At 35.8% G+C, this 23,957-nt stretch overlaps 2 protein-coding genes across 2 annotated transcripts; one reads left to right on the top strand and one right to left on the bottom strand.

The window, feature by feature from the left end:
- Positions 1-287: 287 nt before the first annotated feature.
- LOC125873067 (uncharacterized) lies at positions 288-8,476 on the top strand. The gene is made up of 8 exons (XM_049553932.1): positions 288-956; positions 2,557-2,633; positions 2,763-2,931; positions 4,147-4,235; positions 4,327-4,491; positions 4,602-4,679; positions 6,074-6,177; positions 7,986-8,476. Exons 1-8 carry the CDS (start codon positions 440-442, stop codon positions 8,089-8,091), a joined length of 1,305 nt encoding a protein of 434 aa, XP_049409889.1. The 5' UTR covers positions 288-439; the 3' UTR covers positions 8,092-8,476.
- A 751-nt stretch (positions 8,477-9,227) lies between these two features.
- LOC125873068 (autophagy-related protein 18c-like) lies at positions 9,228-21,836 on the bottom strand. Its single transcript, XM_049553933.1, has 5 exons — positions 21,446-21,836; positions 13,485-14,290; positions 10,103-10,358; positions 9,660-9,783; positions 9,228-9,485 (listed from the first exon to the last, which is right to left on the bottom strand). Exons 2-5 carry the CDS (start codon positions 14,259-14,261, stop codon positions 9,392-9,394), a joined length of 1,251 nt encoding a protein of 416 aa, XP_049409890.1. The 5' UTR covers positions 14,262-14,290; positions 21,446-21,836; the 3' UTR covers positions 9,228-9,391.
- Positions 21,837-23,957: the final 2,121 nt, after the last annotated feature.

Here is a 23,957-nt window from a genome sequence, read left to right as displayed (position 1 = left end):
TTACTTGTCTATTTTGACAAATCAAGAAAGCATAAATTTATTTTATCTATTATACCATCAATTAATTACTTTGAAAAATATAGAACTTTTTTAAAATCTTAAATTTTTATTTCATCCATTTCATAATAAATAGAAATAAAATGATAAATTTATTATATCAATCATTATTTTTTTAATAAGTATATTAATTTAAAAATAAATAAATAATTAGGGACAAATAAGATATTTTTGAATGAAAATATTGAAGTACAAGTATTTTCAGACAAGTAAATTGTCGTTTCTTCTTCCCCATTTTGGTCTTATATTTCTTTCTTTGATGTTAAGTTAGCTTTCTCCCTCATCTGACTTTTCTTCTTCACCATTTTCTTCCTTCCTCTTCACAGCTACAACTACTTTGTGTTATCTTATCACAAAACAAAACTTCATAGTCCTTCCATTGATGGAGACGACGACTTCTTCAAGCGTTTCAGATTTTGACACAAACCCAAATTCCAATTCTAATTCTAGTTCATCTCCTCATACTTCAAATTCAACAGCCTTTGGAGTTAATCTATCTCCTCTTCGGGTGTTCAGATACCCACTTTCTACTTTCCTTGAATATTCGGGTTTGCTCCGGGTCCGACACGAAAACCCAGAAACCGATTTGCTCCTTCCTGACAATCCTACTCCCAACTCTTCTGAATCAACTACTTCTAGTAATGGGGAAGTTTCAATTAGGATAATTGGCTCTGGAGAGAATGATCGGTTTAGGAGTGATGATGGGTCGGTGATGGATGGTGGGGAAAGGGAGGAAGAGAGGGGTTCGAATGTGGAAGGGTCTACTTCTTCTGGGAGTGGGAATAATAGGGATTCTTCATATCAAAGGTATGATATACAACAGGTTGCAAGGTGGATTGAACAGTTTCTTCCATTTTCTTTGCTACTCTTGGTTGTTTTCATCCGCCAACACTTGCAAGGTAAACCCCTTTTTCTTCTTTTAAGATTTCATTAATTCACTTTCAAGTTCATATTTTACTATTGATTAAGAACGTCATTAGCAGTAATGAGCTAAAGCTTGTTAAATATGTAGCAAATGATAATGAACTAAACTCAAAGTGATTATTTTTTTACTTTTAATGAAAGATGTTGGTCGTTGTCTTCTCCACAAATTTGAGAAGATGTGGCAATGAACAAGCACTCTTTAATGTACACTAAAACCCTGGAATAAGTAGGTTTCCCTTAATATTTTGTTGGTGATAGATATGCTTGACATGCAGTCATATGGCAATATGTACCTCTACACTCTGCTGACTAAGATGGTACTATACACATGGAGTGAGAAGACAAATTGGCATAAGTTACCATGTGCACAGTCTTCTTTGTTATAATATTTGCATTAACATGTGAACAATTAAAATTATATGTCTAAGACTAGACTAGCTGGCAGTGATGGCATCTGCAATTTGCTTTAGATCGAGTCCCTTGGCTAACGCCATGCAGGACCACTCCTACTCCTTATGCATTGGTGGTTTTCTCACATCTTTGAGTCCATGAGACTAATGAAAAGAAACTTGAAGAGAGAACTTTGAAAATATTTTGGAAAATGTCTCAAAAGTGATAAACAGCTCCATGATAAATGTTTTGACTTGTTGGTTGATTCTTAGAGCTCCTTTCTACCTTATAAATGGGAAGATTAAGGAGAGTTGCATAACTCAATCTTTTCAGCTGATACAACAACTACTATGTAATCCCAAGCAAGTTGGGATCGGCTATAAGAATCCTCAGTGTCCATGTTGTTCCATTTAAGCTCTTTTCATACTAATGTTGTATAAATAAATGAAAATAGAAGTAAAAGTACCAGTAGCACTCTATGTTTTCTACCAGCATATAAATTCTATTACAGGACTAAGGGACTCCAAGAAAACATGGGACCTATATTTTTAGAACCTTTTTAGCTGGTGAATCTTGGAAAATGTGGATCTCGTAAATGGTTGTTAAAGGCATTATGTTATTTTCCATGACGTGCCTACTCACCTGTTCTTTTCCTGCTATATGATTATATGTTGATGAACATTCTCCTTCCGATGTTTGATGGCATTATATGTTTTTGGTGTCTGGCAAGATTTACTGGAATTCTCAGTAGTACTTTCCTCAAGGTGATGTATACTGAAGCAAGATGGGCTTTCAATTAATTTTAGATGAAATTCTAAGAGAAAAAGGAAGGAGTATATGATTAAAGCAGGTTGTTTATTAATTCTTAGGTTTATTAGATGAGTCCAAAAAAATGATAAAATAATCGGCGACTTTTCAGCTTTGTCATGGAGACTAGTGCATTATGATGCATGTTGCTGACGGTAAGCTGCTGATAGCACAAATAGACCAAGTGCCTGATAAAGATTGACGAGTACTGCATAAATTGAGCTGGCTGTCAAGTGGTTCTATTTAGAAATGGATCACTTTCTGTATATTGGCGCTTACTATTCCTATTTAATTGTTGAAATTCTTTAAATATATCATGTGAACTTTCTTTACAGCTGAATAGATCCTTCATTTCATTTTCTAATTATTGTTTTGCAGGTTTCTTTGTCATAATTTGGATTACGGCCTTCATGTTCAGGTCAAATGACATTCTTCGAAAGCAGACAGCTTTAAAGGTGACATGATGCTGCATTTTCAAATGTTATTTAGTGTTACATGCTGTGCAGCACTTTTTGTCCTTGAAGCTCGTTAAAAGATTAAAAATGACTCAGAATCTGGTCATAATGAAGTATCCACATTTGCAGGGGGAGAGAAAGATCACTGTCCTTCTTGGTTATTTTCTGGTGTTTATGCTTCATATTAGTGGAATCTACTGGTGGAATCGCAAGGATGATATATTTTATCCGTTACTTATGGTTCCTCCTAAGGTTATCCCACCTTTCTGGCATGCTATTTTCATCATCCTGGTAAACGGTATGGTTTTTGAAACACTTTTTGGTACTCTCTTTTTTTTAAGATAACTTGTGCGTTTCGGTACTCTTTGTTTTTATGTCACCGGCTGACTAATCTTTAGTGTCGGGAGCAGACATATCGAAGGCAGCCCGCAACAGTTATTATGTTATACACATTCTGGTCACCTTAAAAAGATGGCCAATATTTTGATTTCAGGAATAAATGCACCAAAATATTATATCATAGTGCTTTTTTGATGTGGCAACTTAAGCTCGGAAATTTCTTCTGGTTCTGATTATTATTCTAGGTTCTCTCAAATTAAAAATTTCACGTGCTATTTCTCTATTTTCCTATTTGCGAGTTTGGGAGATAGGAAGTTCACTGTAATCATGTAATAGAGAACCTATTTCCTTCATAGCCCCCCGTCAGATAAATAATAAAAAGAAGAAAAACCCCTCAGCTTAGGCAGTGTTACCAAAGGCGCGCTTAAGCCCTAAAGCGAGGCTCAAAACGTGTTGAGCGCTTCGCCTCGCTTTATGTGCGCTTCAGTGTCGTCATCAAAGTTCTAAGACAAACTTTTCCTTGTCAATGAGTCTCTTATGAAGATGTGACACTAAACAATTGATATTTAACTTTATCATTTTTTTTTTCAATTTCTTTTGTCATATATTTGTCATTCATGGTTATAATTATTAGTCTTGGACTAAACAAACACATTTTATGTTTTTCTCCCTTTGCGCCTTTTTTCATTAAAGCCCACGCTTTATTTGCGCTTTGCGCTTAAAGCCCCCATGGACCTTAGAGCTTTTTTGCGCTTTTCGCTTTTAATACCACTGAGCTTAGGGCCAGGCTCCATTGAAATGAAGGAATGTAAAAAGGAGAACAAAGAAATATATTCATGAAATCTTACCAGGAATTTCCCCTTTACAATCTTTATCTTACCAAAAATAGTTATTGATGAAATCATAAAGAGATCCTAAAGGTTGCCACCTAACAAACTTTTACCTTTGCCGAACCCTACTTCAGTGCCCATTATGCTTTATGTGTTTACCATGTAGAGGTGATTTTCTCTCTATTTATTGTTCTGACATTTCCATCCAGTATGGATGGACGTACTCTCAGAAAAAAGGCTTAAGGTTCTATTAATAAATCTATTGTCTACCTATTTATCTTTACTTTTTTGGGTACAATGCCTAAATCTGGTCCTCACCTTCTCCTAAATGTTCTTACATCCAGATACAATGGTGCGGCAGGCAGCAATGACTTTGAAGTTGGTGCTGCTTATGGTTTACAAGAATGGCAAGGGCCACAATTTCCGCAGACAGGTATCCTATGAGGTTGATGTTTAGTCTGGTGATTTATTGAACGCCTCTATATTCTATTTGCAAAGAAAACTGAATTTTATTGGTCTGTTAGGGCCAATTGCTGACTCTGGTGGAGTATATGCTGCTCCTATACCGTGCACTATTACCAACTCCTGTCTGGTATAGGTTTTTTCTCAACAAAGATTATGGAAGCCTATTTTCATCACTGATAACAGGATTGTACTTGACGTTTAAGCTTACATCAATCGTTGAGAAGGTAAGGTCATTGTAGAACTAATTTCTGTTGTGGACCCCCGCACCCCACGATCTTTATATACTACTTTGGCATGGTTTTCTTCTACAACACACTTAGTTTCTGGTCTGCAGGTTCGGTCATTCCTTACTGCTTTGAAGGCACTGTCAATTAAGGAAATCCATTACGGGTCACATGCCACACCTGAACAGGTATTATTTTGTCTCTGACTTGCAAAATTTCTGTTCTATTTTACAATTAGAAACAGTCACATATATGATAGATCATTGCACTAATATTATAACATATACTCATATGAAGTGGGAGAAAAATTGATTATCCTCTTCATGGAGAATGAGAGGGTAATGTTCTGAGATTATACAGTCTCCTTGTTTTTCCTTGGTCTGATAATAAACTTCGTGTCACTTCCTTGAAGCAACTTTATTCCTGTACAGATTTGACTCTATATTTTTGGTAAGCTCAGGAGTTGAATTACCAACATTAATTTAGTGTGTCGTGTAACCTCTTTGTTTTTTACGCGCTTTGCTTTGTTTCCTATCTTTACACCACTCACCCACCTTTTGCCTAGTTGATAATGTTGGTTTAACCTCTAAATGACTATTGGACCCTCTAGTTTACAAACTTATCTCATGTAAAGACAATTTGCATTCTGCACCCAAGGGTGTGACCTAGTGGTCAATGAAGTGGGCTGAGCAGCAGAGACAAAACATTAGGTGATATCTTCCATCTGTTCTAGCCTTGGTGGACAGAGTTAATTGGTACTTGCTGCTGGTGGGAGATGACTGGTACCTCGTGGAATTAGTCGAGATGCTCACAAGCGGGTCCGGACACCACGGTTATCCAAAGGAAAAAAAGAAGACAATTTTCATTCATAGAACTGTACCCTTTGCTTGGTCTCTAGGTCAAGACAACGGAAAGTATGATTGAGACTACCAAATGCACAAGCTTTTGAGCAAACGTTACGGTGTTTCGTGGCACCCAAGGGTGCGTCATTGTGATCAATGAGGTGCATTGAGAACCATGAAGCTTTATGTTCAGATTCCAGCAAGGACAAAAACACTAGATGATTTTTTCCTACCTTTCCAAGCCTTGGTGAACTTAGTTGGTTGGTACTTAATACTTATGCTAGTGGGAGGTAGCAGGTGTCCCGTGGAATTAGCTGGGGTGCGCAAGCTGGCCCAGACACCATGGCTATAAAAAATGTTTAGGTGTTTCGTGACAGTTAATTTCAGCTAGAAGCAATCTAAAGCGATCCCTAGTTTAGTATGCTGACAGACAGATCTGTATGACATAAAAATAGCTAATGCAAGATTAAAGTGACACTAGATTTGGAGCTATAAATGAAATAAAGATCCATTCTTATTGTGTAGCCTTAGATTTACAGGTACTTTTTCTATCAGCTACAACTGTGTCATAGAAGCTGTAAAGCTGAACTCCAGTTTTCTTAGAGTTACTTTTATGAGCAGTAAGCATGTTATAGCTTTTTTTTGGCGAGGAAGAGAATTACCTAACTAGACATGTTTCCTATTCCTTAGAGCTTTCTTTTGCAGCTGTCATGTAATCCTGTCTTTTATGTTTCAACCAGGTAAATGCAGCTGGTGATCTATGTGCTATTTGCCAAGAGAAGATGAATACACCAATTTTATTGTGCTGCAAACACATCTTTTGTGAAGACTGTGTCTCAGAATGGTTAGTATTTCTATTGCACTTTGTTGCATGCCTCCATTTGATGTGCTGCAAACACATCTTTTGTGAAGACTGTGTCTCAGAATGGTTAGTATTTCTATTGCACTTTGTTGCATGCCTCTATTTGATGTGTCAAAATAGAAGTGGAAACTTCTTGTTGAATTTGAACAAACAATGTACTAGAGGAACTTCTTACATAGGAGTCGGAAGTTTTTCTGATGAAGACATAGGAGTCTGAAGTTACCTACAATATAGTAGGTAACCATTTTCTATGCCTAACATTGGAGGTAAATATATTCTTAATTAAATACAAATTACCCTATGTATCCCTACAAAACATTCTGTAGTATTGTCTTTCAAATAAGTGAATCACATGTATATATTTGGACACACTCTTCTATCTTCCGTTGTTCGATGTAAGCTTCTCTCTCCAACGATCCATGTCTCTACTCTGAGACAACTGTCCAGTTGTTGCTCCTCTCTCAGACAACCCTTTAGGAGTGGCTCCTATCATTCAAGCACCGCTCTCCTCTGCAACAAGCCAACAACTGGCTATCCTCCTTTCTCCGATGGTACCCAGCCATTCCTCTCTCCAACAATCAGTCCTCTCTTAGGCAGCAGGCACTGCTAATCTAATTGGCGACCTTTCTGGTGTCACTCCTCTCTCCTACGTCCGTTTAGGCATTATTTCTCTCTTGGCCAGCCAACCACTCATCTCCCCAATGATTGGACATCCTTCTCTGTGCCTTTCTCCCTATGGCAACCGCTGTCCCATTAAAAAGCTTGGATCTTTTTATACTTAAAATCATCATGCGTAGAGGATAATATCTATCTAATATAAGGCATAACATAAGATATTAACATATCTACAATTTCTTATAAATCCTTACAATAATTATAGAGATTGGTACCAGGGTAGACCAAGGTCTAGGGTTTAAGTTTCAGTGTCGAACACCCAATTAAAAAGAGTTCAGACCGCATGTGAAGAGCGTGTAGAAAATGTACTATAAATAAACAAAAGCGTCTTCTTTCTGATAGTTCAAACTTTTTCAATGAGATGCCCACCTGATTGAACAAAATTGTCTAGATCATTTTACTTTTTGTGCTGTTACTTGGAAATAAAAATTACAGTAAAGAAGTTTGATGTGATATTTACATATCAGTCTGAGAGGGGAAGTGAGTTGGAATTCCAAATAATCCTGCTCACTACCTGAATAGTCAATTGGGTGACACTTTTCCAAATAAATAAATGATCCATTGGGAAATATGCTTCTTGTTGCTACTGCTTTTATTGCCGATCAGGGAGTAACATACGTGCATTTTCTTTATTTCCTTATAAGTTGGTTGCTCTTCCTATTTGGACTGAATCTTTTTGTTGTGTTTCCTCTGCCAGTGTGATTAGTTTTTCGTCAGTAAAGTGTTCCTTTTGTTCCATGATCAGTTTTAAGAATATAGTGGTGAAAGAAAAAACTTAGAAAATATGTCTTCTCATTGTTGTGTTTCCTACTAAAATGATCTATCAACTTTGCTGTGATTTTGTTTTTGGTCCATTCATATTGCCATTGGCAAATCTAGTCCAACTTAGCAAACACTTGAGCTCAAGAAAAACCAGAGAGGAAAAGGAGAGAACACCTGTGTTCGCACAGGTTATTTATGTAGTACAAACTGTTTAATGTCTATTTTGTTCCCACTTTCTTTTGAGAAAGAAATATGTGCCTTTTAATCATCTGCTTCTCTGCTTTATTACTGAATGCTAAAAATTTGTCTATACTTGTGCTAACAGTTAGTGTTCTCTAATTACCAAGTTTCAGGTTTGAAAGAGAGAGAACTTGTCCTTTGTGTAGAGCCTTGGTCAGACCTGCTGATCTAAGATCTTTTGGAGATGGATCAACTAGCCTTTTATTCCAGTTATTCTAATATTGACGTTACACCTCTGTTACCATTTTGAAAGAAAGAAATGTCCATGTTACAACAAGCGAATGTCTTCCTCTGGTAGTAGCATTTCTCCTCAACTTGGTCAGTTACCAAGTTATAACCTCACCTGATTCTGCGGGTTGCCCTGTTAAGGTTGCCTGCCATGAAGATGTGTAAAAAGGAGCTTCTTTGAGGATTTAGTGGGATGAGAGGAGTTGATACAATATAAGTACATATTGTGCTTCATTTTTTTTTATACAGGGAAAAAACGTCCATGTAAAGTTAATGTAATTCACAGAATTTAACCACAATGTTTAAAATTGCTTCCTTTCAGGCCTGTACTGATTCGCATTAACATTTCAATTCGACAGAAATTAATACCCTAGTATATTCCTTGTAGTCCACAGCTGCTAATAAAAATGAAGTATGTGTTGAGCCAGTGTATCACCGTATCCAATTTGTGGGTTTGCTTCTTGACTGTTTGTTTTAGCATACGCAATATTTTTCTTTTTCATGATAGACTCCTCAAATATAAAGGTAAAATGGAAAATGTATGTATTGGTCTAAGCCAACGGTTCACATAGGCAAATAGACTTTTTTTATTAAAAAAATCATTCAAGGTCCGAAAGTAAGTTGAGGCATATTTTCAGCGTTAGAGCTGTGCGCCCCGTGTCCATTGTGAGATACAAATGAAACTATTTCACTCTTTTACACAATCGACGATCAAGATGTTAATCGTCCGATGCATTTTCAGAACAGAACACTTAACTAAAAGTAATCAACTGGCTCTTAAACCGATTAGTGAGACTAAACCACTGCCTGTCAAGCGCTCATATTGCATCAACCATCGCTTCCATTAGAAAATGGGAGTTGGTAAAACTTGAACAAGGTCATAAATATCAGTACCAAGCTTGGTGCCAAGATGTGTAACCTATTGAACTGCAGGGAATACAATAGCATCTTAGGTGCCACAAAAAGCACAATCAACTGCACAAAGTACTAAAACACTGCGTATTTGTGAACAGAACACCGCCTTATAGAGAAATCCAGTGAAGCAATTATTAATATACAGTGATGATGACGCATCATTCCAAGTATTAGTACAGAATGAAGTACATTAGTATAAAAAAAACACGGGATAATCTAAGTACATTAGTATAAAAAATACGGGATAATCTGAACACTTTATAGAGAGCCATTATATACACATTAGTCAGCAAACACAGGTGTTTGTTTCCCTTCTTTTCACAATAGATAAAACATCAGATTTATTTACAAGGAAAGTACTTCTTTTGGAACAGAACTATCTCGGCCTACTTTCTGTTTTCAGAAAGCGGACATATTCCTGCTGTACCATTTCTCCTCCATTCACAGGATCGAAGCTGCACCTATGGAAACTGACAGAAGTCCAAAAAGAGGTGAGATAAAGGAGAACCGGCTAGCTGAATTGGTGTAAACTTTTTAGTTCTAATGCCAAAATACCTTACACTAATGCTAAAAGGTTAAACTGAATTTGCTAACTGATGTTGCAATAGAGTAACATATTGAGCCAGAAGATGAGTGTTCAGTACCTTCCATCAGTGCCAGCAGTTATAATGGTGTTCTGAGAACCAAACGCAGCAATGTACTGGGTACATTCTGGCAAGTGAAATTGAGCAAATGACCATTCAGAGCTAAAGTATTTTGGCAAAACTCCTGAAAAATTGTATTAAAAAAAAGGAATCAAATTAGAACTGTTCCAGCTGAAATTTTGACAGTCACCTCACCACCAGACAACAGGTAAGGTATTGTGAGAATATCAAATCAGTTTAGAAAATAAATAAATCTTTATCAAAGTTGGCAGTTAGAACAATACAGCATAATTATTACAAAATCAGTTAAAAACACTGTGGTTAATCCTATTAGTGTCATTATTGTTGTCAGGTAAAACCTGTCTGGAGACCCTAAAGATTGGTTATCAGGCCACAATATACAGCCAATTGGCATTGCACACCTAATTTCGTAATACACTCACCTTTCATGAAAGACAGTGATGAACCAGGGTTGGCTCCAGTACTTGGAGAAATAAGTGCATCAAGAGAAGCTGATGAATTCTGACACAACAACGTTGGAGTTCTAACAGTTGCATCAGCTGAAGCATCCTCCCCAACAACACGTACTCTAAGGCTGTATACATGGATAGTACCTTTGTCGCTCGAGACGACCAACCACTGAACATTTGGTGATAGAGCAATACTACAGATATCCGCTCTGTCAACCCCTCTACGCACCTAAGATAAAGCATAGGTAAGGAATAAGCACTATGCTAAAGAGAACATATCAAAATTCACAGTCACCATTAGCTGAAAGGACAGTGAGTATAGAAAAGGAATCACATACAAAGCATGCTTTAAATCAAAGAGGAACTAGAGGAAAACATCTCAAAATCAGTATCCAAAGAAGTGGGGGCATTAATGCCATTTTATATTTTGTAGACGATTAGAAGTCAAAATTGTTTGTTGATTGTCTCACAAGAGTATCACAGGACCTGAAAAATTCTTAAGGGAGAGATTGTCAGCAAACTAGCAGCAGAGTAAAGAGCTAAAAGCAGACCCAACTAACTGGACATAGCAACTAATTCTTAAAGCTAAGATGACTCGTGATTCTTGTTCATTGTGCAATTCCATTTTCAATAGTCAGAAATCAGACAGAAGTATACTCGAGAAATATTACCTCCCCTAGTGAATAGATACTGTACATTTCATAGTAAAACCGCACACATACAGAAAACAGAACTTCAAAATTTACTCCTTTCTCCAATCCAATTTGACATAGTTCGATTTTTACACAACATTTAAAGAGTACTTTTACATGTGAAACAGATTTAGAAGGAAAAAGTTTAGAATTTTTTGAAGTCGTGAAAAGGAATTTAGATAGCAACTGGGAATTTCTCCTCTCACACTGTGAAGATAAGAAGTTTGTAGAGTTCTCATCCCTTGACCAAGTATATCTTGAACATGCCAGTAAAAATTGATAAACTGGTGACAGTTTATACAACGTCTCCCAAACAAACTGAGGTCGATTATATGATTCCTCACTGAGCATGCTTCTCCATTAAAATTCATCTCATGTCATAATCGTACTTCTATTATTGTTTTTTAGTGGTATATAAATCTATGATAAGACCAAAATACTCCTAGAAAAGCATCGGACCTAAATAGATGTATAACATGACTAGAACATATTCTCAACTAGCTGATAGCACCTACGTAGTTTTTTTTATTTCATTGTCCTATCTTTAACTAAGTCTCCAAGAAATTGTAGGTTTTTTCAAGATAACTTTCTTTCATGTGATTTTAGCTACCTAATCCCCTTTTAGCACCTCACTGACCATGGTTTCACCTACATACAGGTGCATCAAGAGGCCGATGTAGGACCTGGCCAAACCATCTCAAGCAATCTTCTCTCATTTTATCCCCAATATGCTTACTTGCACCATCTAGCAATTATGGTCTTTTTATCTTGTTTAATCTTGTATGACCGGACATTCGGGTTAGCATCCATCTCCACATTCATCTTGTGGATATGTTGCACTTTAGCGGTCTAACATTCACCACCATATAAGATTGACCCATAATCATCTATTGCTCTAGAGAATGCTTTATATACCAACTTTTTTCCGATAACTAATTACGCGAAAATCCCCACCAAATACCCTGGGATCTTTTTCCCCCACATCCACCCCTGAACTTCCTACCAAAACTCCATTTTTGACACCTCACCTATGGCCCATAGCCTCCCACATAGTCCCACTAAATAACAGTTCCCACTTTTTTTTACAAACAATAACACAATGGAATGACTCTCCTTCCTCACATCCCAAAATACCAATTGACTCTGATATTTCTTAAATTTTGATTCTTGCAAACTCAGAAAAATTGCACTCCACTCCACCGGACACATCTTCATGAAGGATTTTTTACACGGATCATTCATCTCTCAACCCTCATGATACTATTTTACTCTCCACATGCAATACACTAATCCCCAACCACCCACCCCACCCCCCAAACCCCTCTTATGTCATCCCACATCACCCATGTGGACCATTACTAACAGAGCATTCAAAGTTTGTTAACTCTCCAACTCTTATTGTTCCATCACCATACCTATTGACACAGGTCGTTACTTGTTTGCCCCCGTCATTATTATTTGTCAGATAACAATTCTATTACTATCTCCTCAAAGTCTCAAACCCCTCAAACAACATATCTGAAAAAATTCTCAACTCATATTCTTCTTAGCTGCCCTTTCTCCTTTCTCCTCCCAAGCTTTAGCTTATTTCTCATTCTTGCTCCTGACTCTTCAGTTCCATCCCATATTGTGCTTAGTCCCCTTTTCGACCTTTGTACAACATTCCCTAGTAGTTGACCTAAATGCTATAGAAACAATTGTCAAATTCTTTCTTCATGTGAAAAGTCATGCTGTACAAGCGACTATTCCAGCTAGGAAGCATAGGAATCTACCTAATATTGTTGTCATTGTCTTGCTAAAGACTCCTAGTTTTGAGATCCATGGGCGAAATTCCCCTCTCTCCCCTTGTGGTTTATAGACATTGATTAATGTTATTTAAAATTCTCATCTTGGTTTAATTTTGTTATAACTACAGACAAAGGTTTGTTATCAAAATATATGAATGCTTAGACTCAATTTAAAATTTTAAGCTTTTAAATTAACTATATACCTAACACACCTCATTACGTGTGGCAGAATCATTTTGTTGGCCAAACACATGGAGATTTTCTCAAGGATAGGTGATGGTAAGAACCAAACCACAACTCTAATAGCATATATAATAATGTGAATTGTTGCTACTACAGAAGGAAACTTTTAATCGCATTTACATACCTCTAACACTAGCGAATATTTGTTAATATTAAATTATTTCACATTTTGCAATTACGTACCCTTTCTATTAATATGTTCCGTCTTGTGCTAGAATCGGAGATGAAATGGCCTCCAAGTCAAGTTCAGATGACAATAAGTATCTTACCACTCCTTACCAGCTAGAAATACTTCCCATATGGTGCAACCCACAAGATCGACTTCTTTTACTAGGAGGCAGTTATACAATTATGTTCGGAATACTTTGACCTTAATATGATATCTATTGACATTAAAACACTTTTTTCCAAGTATGTATTTCACCATGTCTAGCATAATCGCTACGCCCAGCAAACTAATTCAGGATAAAAGTGGAAAGGAATAGTTGATGACAATGTCCGATTTTTATGGGGCTCTGCACTAAGAAAGCTGCAAATGAATGAGGCAATGAGCTAGCTTTGTGCTCATCCCTTCCAATCACCATTTGAATGTCTAGTTCTTCGCCAAAAACAAGATATGAGAGAAGAAAGTACCTCTTGCAACTGAGTCCCATCAATGGTGTTGAAGAGTCTTATCAAAGTTCCCCGAGTGCTTGCTGTTGCAAGAAGCAGCCCATCAATTGTCAAGGTTAGGCATGCTATCTGAGAATCATGAGCCTTGATTAACTTTGTCATATTCAGGCCAAAATGTTCAACCCGGATCTGTCCTCTTCGAAGGCCTGGGCAAGCCAATACAGATGTATTTAACTGGTGCGAGAGGCAGCAAAGTCCCCTAGGATTGGCCACAGTCTCTATCTGATGAAGAAGCTTCAGATCCATAAAGTTGTAGACATATATCTTGTGCTCAAGAACTACAACAATACAATCCCGTCTTAGTTTCACTGCACGAACCTCAGACCTAAATGAAAATTCACCTATGCACCGGCTTTGATGATCATCCCATATAATAACTTTATTAGGTGGGTATTGAGTGTTGGCCTTGGCACCCACAAGTGCTAAAATATTGCATCGGAACAGCATCTCCACTATTCCAAATCCACCACTTTTCAGATCGCGTCTGAAAGTCTCTTTGAAAGGATCACAGTTATACACACGAAAGCCACGACTTGTGCCAGCAGCAAAGCAACTGTAATCCTGATTCCATGATACAAAGTGTAGCTCTGTTTCATCATTATCACTGATCGCCGGTTCAGAATGGCCAGAATGAGAGTCCCCAGGCATGGGAGATTCATATGTCCCAAAGGCTGCTGGAGAAATTGTCCCTCGAGAAGGTGAAACAGTTGAACTATTGGGCGATGATAGAGTAGTCATAACCAAATGCAAACAGAAGCTATGGAAATCTACAACATCAAATTTGAAACACAGTATTAAGACGCCAGACTAATTTAAAGCAATTAGTGTATATACCTTAAAGACAGTAAGGAACAAATGTAATATGCTAGTAACACTTAATCCTCAGGTGTGTGTGTGAACAATAGTAGAGCACCCAAAACAGACTTAACTACCATGAGTATCTGTTTGACTTTTCACCGTCAACAACAAAATTTGTTGTAGAAAGTTCATTTCTTTGTCCATATAACAGAAGAACCTCTGTAGATCTACCAAAAACATTTATGTTTTAGAGGGCAACACTCAATAATATCAATTATATTGAAATAGGAAATGCTTATTAATTGAAGCAAACTTTCAAACAGAACATTTTTCTGATAAATTCCAACTTCAAAACAGTTTGACCCACATGGAAAAGATAATATAAGACTTGAAACCTTCCCACACGTTCTTCTTAGCTATTATTTTGTCAGTAATTTAAAGAATATTTACCAAATCATTTTTTGCATGCATCAGCATTATGTCTGGCATTCAGTTATCAGTAATCAGATAAAAGCTGACAGGAAGGTTTAGGAAACCTTCCCCTCTCAAAGAGCATGACTTTGCAAACACTACCACCAGTTAGATGATCCCTTTCTGAGACCGTTTGGTCTTTCTCTAAGAGTTGCTTTGCCTAAATCATGTCTCAGACAAAAAGGGGCATTGTTAAATAACTTTTTCCTTCGCAGACTAAACTAAAGCCACTCAGTGTATTGAGTTAACTAAATTATGGACATACACTACAGGGTTCACACCATAATTTTTGAGAAAATAGCCAAATGTCCCCCAACCTATTACCCACTTCCCAACGACACTCTTATACTTCAAAGGAGTCCAATTACCCACTTGAACCTTTTATTTTCAGAATTTGGTAACCCTTAAACGTTGACCTGCCCAAGAAGGTGAATACACCTCTAGTAGGCGCACAAGGATTAAACCAGAAGTCCTAAAATGGCTACAACTGAAACAAATAGTTCATGTTTCAGTTTCTAATTGGAGATTATACGTTTTAATTATTCTTTTCCCTTTTTTGATATCACAAAAACATCATAACCATTTCAAGTTTTTCTCAAAGTCCTTCAATGGTGGTTCTCTGAGTTTTGCAATCATTGTTCAAACCCGGCATAAGTCTGATGAAACTTAGAAACGCAATGATAAATATGTTGAAATAGCCCGACGGAATGTTGAATTTTTAAGCAATTGAAGGAACCCAGTAAGAAGCAAAAATCGAAGAATATAAAATCAAGATCTCAATCTTCGCGAAACTTAGCCATGGATTCAAGTCCATCCGGTGTTATCAAAGGCTTAAGCCCTGAAGTGAGGCTCGAAACGCATTGAGCGCTTTGTCTCACTTAATGAGCACTTCAGTGTCATCATCAAGGCTCTAAGATATACTTCTCCGCGTGATTGAGCATTTCCTAAAATGGCAATGCTAAACCACTGATATTTCATTTCTCGTAAAAACAACCAATTTCTTTGTCCATATATTTGTTATTCATGCTTATAATTATTAGTCTAAGACTTAAACATATATAAATCTGTATGTTTTCTCCATTTGCGCCTTTACTCACTAAATCCCACGCTTTATTTGCACTTCGCGCTTAAAGCCCCAACGAGCCTTAGAGCTTTTTGCGCTTTTCGCTTTTGATAACATTGAGTCCATCTTGAGCAATTTTGAGGTACTTGGCTTGCTCATAAGGTACATCAATGGTGGCTTTGGCATTTTTTATTAGCTTTTCGATGTTGGAAATAGGAAGTTTGACGAAATTTAAAAAAGGGGCAAGACTTGGGGAAGTTTTGGGCACAATCAATGTTTCTGGAAGTAGAAATAAAAGGATCAGTGTGATCCATTAGTGCTATGGGCTTTCAGAGATCCAACTATGGAATCATATGGTCAAAAGCCAGCGAGAGCAGGGGGTTTGCCTTCTAGGTTGAGCTCATCGCATCGGACTTGCCTAGTGCGGGTTACCTCTCCTATGTGGTTTACAAGCTATTGCATTAAGAGCGGGAATTTTACCCTATGCGCACCCAAAGGGTAGTGGCTATAGGTTTCCCTTGTCATTAAAAAAAAAATATATGGTCAAAAGCCAGCCATGGAAATACTGTAATATGTAACTTTTTGCCATTTTATGCCATTGTTGTGTGATAAAGAGTACCTAGCGTTACTTCATGAATTTCAAGAGATCAAATGAAGAAGAAAGAAAGAAAAAACAATGAATATACTCTACATCAATGGTGGTTCCGAGCAACGAGGAAAAAAACAAAGAGAAAAAGAAAGAATAAGTAAAAAAAGGAAAAGAACAAAAAAAATAGAAAATGAACATGCAGTTGTTTATGCGTATTTTGCATAGCTTTAGCATAGAATTGGTTATGACTTCTAGGAAAGTGATAATTCCATTATAATTCGTTTGGGGGGAGAGGGGTAATAGGACCCCGTAAAGTAAATGTGTGTAGTGATCTGCATGGTACACTTATAGCCATGAGTGATCAGCATGATAGCCATTGCATTTTGGCTAAAAAGTCTTTTAAAAACTTTACACGTGGTTGAGCGATTACTTCTTAGGATACAATCTTTTCCCTTTTTTTTCTTTATATCTATTATTTAAATGTTTTTTTTTAATAACCGAGAAATCCGTCTGTGACCCGCCCTTTGGACCAATCACAGCCTTCTAAACTCGGTGGATAATGGGCCCGCCCCTCTACCCTTCTCCACTTAAATACCGGGCTTCGCATCTATTATTTAAATGTTTATTTGGGGTAGTTTAGTTTTCATGCATTCTTTATGGATTTTCATACCTCTTGATGTCAACTCTTTCTCCTTGCTCCTCTTTCATTGTATGTCTAACTATGTCATAATTAGTCTTCAAATTTTTAGAGTTTATTTGCCTAAGTGATAAATGTTGTTTTAACTATTTCGTTACTTAAATCTTGTTTTAAGTAATTAATAATCAACCTCGTCTATTTTGATCACTTATCTTAAATATAGTTTTGAGTCCCTTTTTTTTTTTTTGATGACAAGGGAAACCCGCAGCCGCTACCCTTTGGGGTGCGCACAGGGTTTTACCTGCTCCTATGCAATAGCTCGCAAACCACATAGGAGAGGTAACCCGCACTAGGCAAGCCTAGTGCGACGAGCTAGACCCAGAAGGCAAATCACAGTCATTTTAGCCTAATAATTAATGAGCTTTGTTTGTCATGCAATCCCCCACATAATTTATGAGATTTGACTGGGACTCACATTTGTGGACCTCAAAAGGTGTTTAACACCTTTCTTTTGAGGTAACTTGAACTCCTGCCTGATCTATGGTTTTGTAGACTAGTTAATTAGATGTACTTGTAATTTGCACGTCTTTAATTCGTTAGGTGGCGACTCTTTATCTTCTCATTTATCCAAAAAGAGTTGTCACATCGTTGAAACCCTTTTTTTTTTCTTTTCGCGAGGAAAAAAGGGGGCACAGCAGTGTCTTAAGTGTACCCAGTGAATTTAAGTGAACCCATATAACTATCATGATTGTATCCATCAAGATTGCATGCATTTATACAAACATAATGTGAATGAATACAAGTAATACAAATTGGTGACAACATTGATACAATAGGGCTTAATGAATAGGGCCGAATGAATACAGTCCCCTGTATTTTTATTATTTGTATCTTTGTATATTCCCAGACTATATTTGTCGATACAACCTAAACTATCATACGATACAACGAATACAATCACATGATACCTTTTTTTTTACTTGACACCTCACATAATTGTTATAAATGGTAAATATCTAAATTATAGCTATAGATTATTAAAAAGGCTCAAACAGTAGTCATTTATGAAACTCCCTCTATTTAAAATCCCTCAATTTATTATTTGTAAAAAGAGCCACACAATCAATAGTGTAATGAAATTTTATTTTAGATTTATGGATGCCATAATTTCCATTTCCTCTTTGTAGACAATTCATTTATAAACTACGTTATAATGGACTGGGTTGATAAATAAAGAAAAAGATAATTTATGAACTACGTTTTCTTCAAATTTTAAACACTTGGGGTTGTTTGGTAGCTGATTTGACAATTGAGTTATGCAAGTATTAAATTTTGCATAAATAATATCACATTTGGTGGTTGATAAGGAGGCAAGTTATTAATGTATAAAATAAATATGGAGTTAGGTTTGCAATTTAGAAACCCACATAACTAATACATGTATAAGTTATAAGGGAATCTATGTAATATTTTATTTATGTAGGATAGAAGGTGGAATAATTAATACATGAATAATTAAACCCTCATAACCAATATCTACATAATACATTACATAGGATTTCCTCATAACTAATCACTACATTACTAATACTATGTAGCCAGCTAAAAAACAACCTAGCTTGATAGAATTATGCAAGCATTAGTAATTTTTTTTAGGTAAATTTTTGGGTAAGATGCTAAGTTGCACAGAATCTTCATTTTTGCTGCCACACCCGTGTCAACACAAGACGAGTGCGAGTGTGGGATTCAGTCAACCGGCATCAAATACTTTGACCAAAGTTCATGGACAAATTTGGGGGAAGATTGAGATTTTGATAAAAGATAAAATAGATTTAAGACATGAGAAATGGCATATCTTTAATATTATAGTCCTTTTTGAATCTTTTTTAGCTTTTCCTTTTTGTCAACATTTGATGCTTCATGTTTCACGCCAAACAGAGAGAAACTAAGAATTCAAGAGGTTGTGTTCTTTTAGAAGACAGTAGCAACGTCTCTAAGGAGAGTTGGTGTAAGGCCTTGAATGACTTCCTTTTTTTAGGGGTAGAACACGAGAGCTTGAAAGAAGTAGTTGTGGGTCTTGGAAACGACAACCTAGAAATCTTTCAAAATTTAAAATATCTTTATAGCTCTATTTTATAAGTTCAGAATTAGTAGCCAAATCTCAGCACTCATATCCATACTTGGTTTTGTACCCCCGAATCTTAAAATTTAGATTTTGCCAAATCCAACCCTTGGATTTGCACCCGCATCATATACTCACACCTGAATCTAAGCAACTTAGGTGAGATGTACACCGAAAGGAACTAACGTTCCAAAAACTTTTCACTGATAGTCCTCGAGTGAAAGTTAGCTCGATTCAGGTCAATAGGCGAGAGATAAGGTTGGGTGAAGGTACTAGGCATCATGTGGGACCTACAATCTATTGTGTACGTTGTTGGCTTTGTAGATGCTTTCAAATACTCTAGCAATATCTTCCATTCGTCGTATATATCTCTTTTTCGTGTCATTGACATCAGAGATTGCATTCGACCGAATGGTCCGACACAAGAGATGTTCTAATCTATTTGTAGTAATTCTGTTTGTTTATAGTGGAGTAGCACATGAGGGTGCGCGACTCACAATGAAGCGTAGACCAGAGCAATAGGGAGCCAAGTCAGCTATTGTGGTTGTGCCATTTGGTTGATTGATTAGAAGGGAATCTATGTATGATTTTAAGTAGGTATTAATTATGTAGAGTTGATTTATTCATGTATTCGTTATTCCATCTTCTATCCAACATAAATCTGAATTAGTTATGCGGGTTTTTAAATTACAAATCAAATATTGTATTAATTTAGGGGGAAACGTTATTTTCTTAAATTTGCTACAACCCATACAAAAAAAAAGGGAAAAGAACATAAAGAAATGGATGATAGTGTCAAACAAAGGACCCCTCAAATTAGCGAATCTACCTTCCTCACTCTCTCCAATCTTTTCTGTCATTCACAATTGAAGATTTGTTGATCCTCACATCTCATTGATCACTCTCGCTAGCAAATCAAATATTGGAGCTTCAGAAGTTGCTAACAAAATAACACAAAGGTCAATTAATACGTAGAGTATTTATCTCTTTTACATTTTCAGAGTCCATGAATTGTGCAATGTCACGTACTTCCAAAATTAGGGTTTACTATCTTTCTCAATTTTTCATTTTACCTTTTAACTCTACAATTCTAATCCAAGCAATGGGCTTCTTCACTGATCATTGTTGGTGCTCCATAAGAAGTTATTTTGGTTTCAACCGTTTGTTTTTCGATCAGTAGCTATCGATTTTTATTGCCTAAAGGGATACTTAAGGTGTTTTTTTTACTCTTCACTCTCGGTAAATTATTGAAAGGTTTTGCCTACTTTAAAGACTAGTCCTTGTTGCAATTTGGTATCAGATATATCAATTGCACAGGTTGATAAATAATCATTTTGAAGAAGCACTTAAATTGTTTAGAGTGATGATAGATTAATAGGCTTTAATAATGATGATCCTCCTCTTTTATGAGAAACTGTGGTTTGGAATTGACTGAAAAATTAAGAGAAAACAGCCAAATGCCTCCTCCCCACCCACAAACCTATCAGCCAATTACCAACTATACATATACTTCACGGGGTCCTATTACCACCATCACCCCAAACTACTTTAAACTAAAATAATTTGATTGAAATTATTGCCAATTACAACAGTGATTATAATAATTACAATTAACTGGATTGTAATAATTTGTATTAAACTATTGCCATAAATCAAGCATTTCAATCAGCAAACCCAAAATTATGCCATAATGAATTGAGCACTCGAGCTATCCTAATCAATTTAAAGGAAATGAAACAGGAAAGAATTGAGTTAATGCAGCCTAACAGCAAATAAAATTCATCAATCAGCATGTCAAAAGATCTCACATTGCCATATTTAGACATGTAGGGATGTCTTAATTCGAACTTAACCGAGGATGCGCAAAGAAGAATATGCAAAAAATACGAAATTGTGCAAAGAAAGATCACATTTGGTATAGATATCAAATCAAACAAGCTGATTAATATGCCAAAACCTAGATTTAACAGCTAAAACATGATCATGTATCAACCGGAAACAGTTTAAGCACCTGTCCTTTGAAGTTCATGTAAGATTGTAGGGGCTCGCATATGATAATCTAAGAGAATAAACACATAGAAATCACAGAAATTTACACAAGGAACTGTCAGTCAAGAGTCCAAAATCAGATCTCCTAATATATTCAAAGAAAAAAAAGAACTGAAGTGATAAGCATAGCAAATGAGTATTTGAAAGATGACGGATCTGTAAGGATCCGTCTTAAAAGAAATGATATCTCAACCTGGAAATGCCTGATCGATTTGGACTTGACCACGGTGGTTGTCGTTGTCACTGTGGGGCGGTGTTCACGCGGCTCGCCGTTGAGGACATCAAACAGAAGCGGTGGTCACGCCGACATAGACGGCGGTGGATCAGCCGCTGTCTCAGAGATGGATATGAGAGAGAAAGGACGGAGGGAGAGAAGAGGAGGAAGAGATGAGAAAGGCGGTGGTCTCTTTAGTGGTTTGGCAGAAGAGATATATTTTGGTTGTTCGGTGGTCCACCGGCCATAGCCAAACGGCGACGGTGGCAGTTACAGACGGTTCTGGGCAGTGGAGGGGCTGAGAGAGGAGGGAAGAGTACGGCTCGGGTCTCGCCGGTGGAGCAGCGGAGAGGGAGATGAGAAGGTGAACCTATACATTATACACATATATTATGTACTATAAAAACATATACGTATAGATTAATTTAATTATAAAAATATAAAATACAAATATCACTATTCTGAGTCAATAAAAAAAAAAAGTAAAATAATATAGTAAAAATAGTAATCTTATAAATTATTAAAATAGAAATACATGATTAATGAGATATATATAAAAAAAAAAAAATAGATCATAAATTATTTATTTCATCAAATAGCAATTGAATGGAATATAGAAAAGTCAAATTAACAATAGACCAATACAAGAGCAAATTGAGTAGCAATTGACACAATACAAGATCAAATTTGTATATAAAGAATAAAAAAAAATAGAAATACAACAATCATATATATATATATATATAAAAGAACCTAGACCCGCCTACACGGCGTCACCACAAACCAAGATTCCCTTTTAATTTATTTTGTTTCCAAAACTAGTTTTCCCCTTTCATGAAAAGTTGTGACTTTTATAAAGAGTTGCGACTTTTATGAAGAGATGTGACTTTTATGAGATGTTGTGACCTTTCCGATAAGACAAAATAAATATTTGTTCACACTACCTTTTATTGTCTATAAATAGAGGAATTTCCTCTTATTTTAAAACAACTAAAATTTTGAACTTCTTCTTCTTTAGGACAATTAAATACTTGTGTACTTTTTCCTGCTGAATGACTCACTGGCATCATTTTTTTGTATCAATAATTGGTGAATAGAATCATTCTTTCTTGAGAGGATCTATTCCTTTAAATCTCGGGGAATAGGGAGAAATAATTTCCTTAAGGGACACTGTGCATTCAGTGGGTCGATTTTTTATATTTTGTTTCATTCAATTGTTACAGATCCTGATATGTTTTTATAGTCATTAATTTATGCTTATATTATTAATTGTTATTTTTTAGTACATGCTTTAAATTTTGTTGTTTATGTTTCTGCAATATTATTGTTATAAGTATTTGTTAGTACATATTAAATCACAAATGTTAATTGAGTATTTAAGCAAGTTTTCTCTACTAGAATTGTTGAAGGTACAATAAAAAAATCCTTACAAATCTTTAATTTGTTTATCAATAACGTCATTTCTTCACATACAAGGATGAGATTTTGTGTTCTTTAGAAAATCATCTGAGAGTTAATAACTTTGTATGCCCATATTTTTTTGTTTTTATGTTGTTGTTATCTATTTTTACCAAATTTTATCACTGGATATTATGAGTACTTAGGATTGAAAGTTGATTGAAGTGTTAGTCAATTTTCTGAGGTTTGTTATTTAAAAACATGAGAACTTTTTTGGTAAGAATGATTTGTTATCATCATTGGATATCTCATAGTTTACTCCCTTTAATGTGTGTTTTTCTCGCTATTTTGTTGTCTCCTTAAAATTGTATTGATTATTTTTCGTTTGGTATGTATATGATCTCAATTGGTCAAAGCTTTCGTCCTTTTAATGTCTTTTCTTTTTTTTTCCTTCTCATTCAGCTCTACTAATTTTTTTTTTGGTGTGAGTTATGACTATTTTCAGCAAGCTTAATTTGCAGAATATGAAACAAAACCTGCTCTAAATAAAAGTAATATCTTAAGCTACAAAAGATATGTCTATTAATATAGATTTGTTGTCCTTTATGTCCCAAGTCATTGCTGAACATTTGAGTTATCAAGGTTAGACTCATTTTTTATTTTTTTAATGTTCGAGAATATTTCTTTAATGAGTCTAGAATCCAACATTTTGATCTACTTGTACTTTCATAATGCAACAACTATACATACATATTTCTGAAAAAGTCGTAAAGTTGCATTAATGAAGCATCTAGAAGAGCCTTCAGAGCAATAATTTAATGAAGAATGAATTTCTAAAAGGGTCAACAATATTATTTTGTTGTTGTTTCAAATTTATATTTCTCCTTCTATAAATTTTGTTAGAATAACAAAGTAAGAATAATGAAAAGTGGTGAATGTTTGGCCTCAGACAAGTAGATTGTCTCTAAAAAAAATTATTTATATTGTTGTGGTGTACATTTTTAACGGTCTTAACTTATTTATAACTAATATTGATTATCGAAAACTTTTATAGATTTTTTTTTAACAAAGAGTTATTCTAACCATAAAATTA

The sequence above is a fragment of the Solanum stenotomum genome, chromosome 8, assembly GCF_019186545.1.
Source record: "Solanum stenotomum isolate F172 chromosome 8, ASM1918654v1, whole genome shotgun sequence".
NCBI lineage: Eukaryota > Viridiplantae > Streptophyta > Magnoliopsida > Solanales > Solanaceae > Solanum > Solanum stenotomum.
Note: the sequence above shows the minus strand (reverse complement) of the source record. Positions and strands in the feature narration are given on the sequence as shown.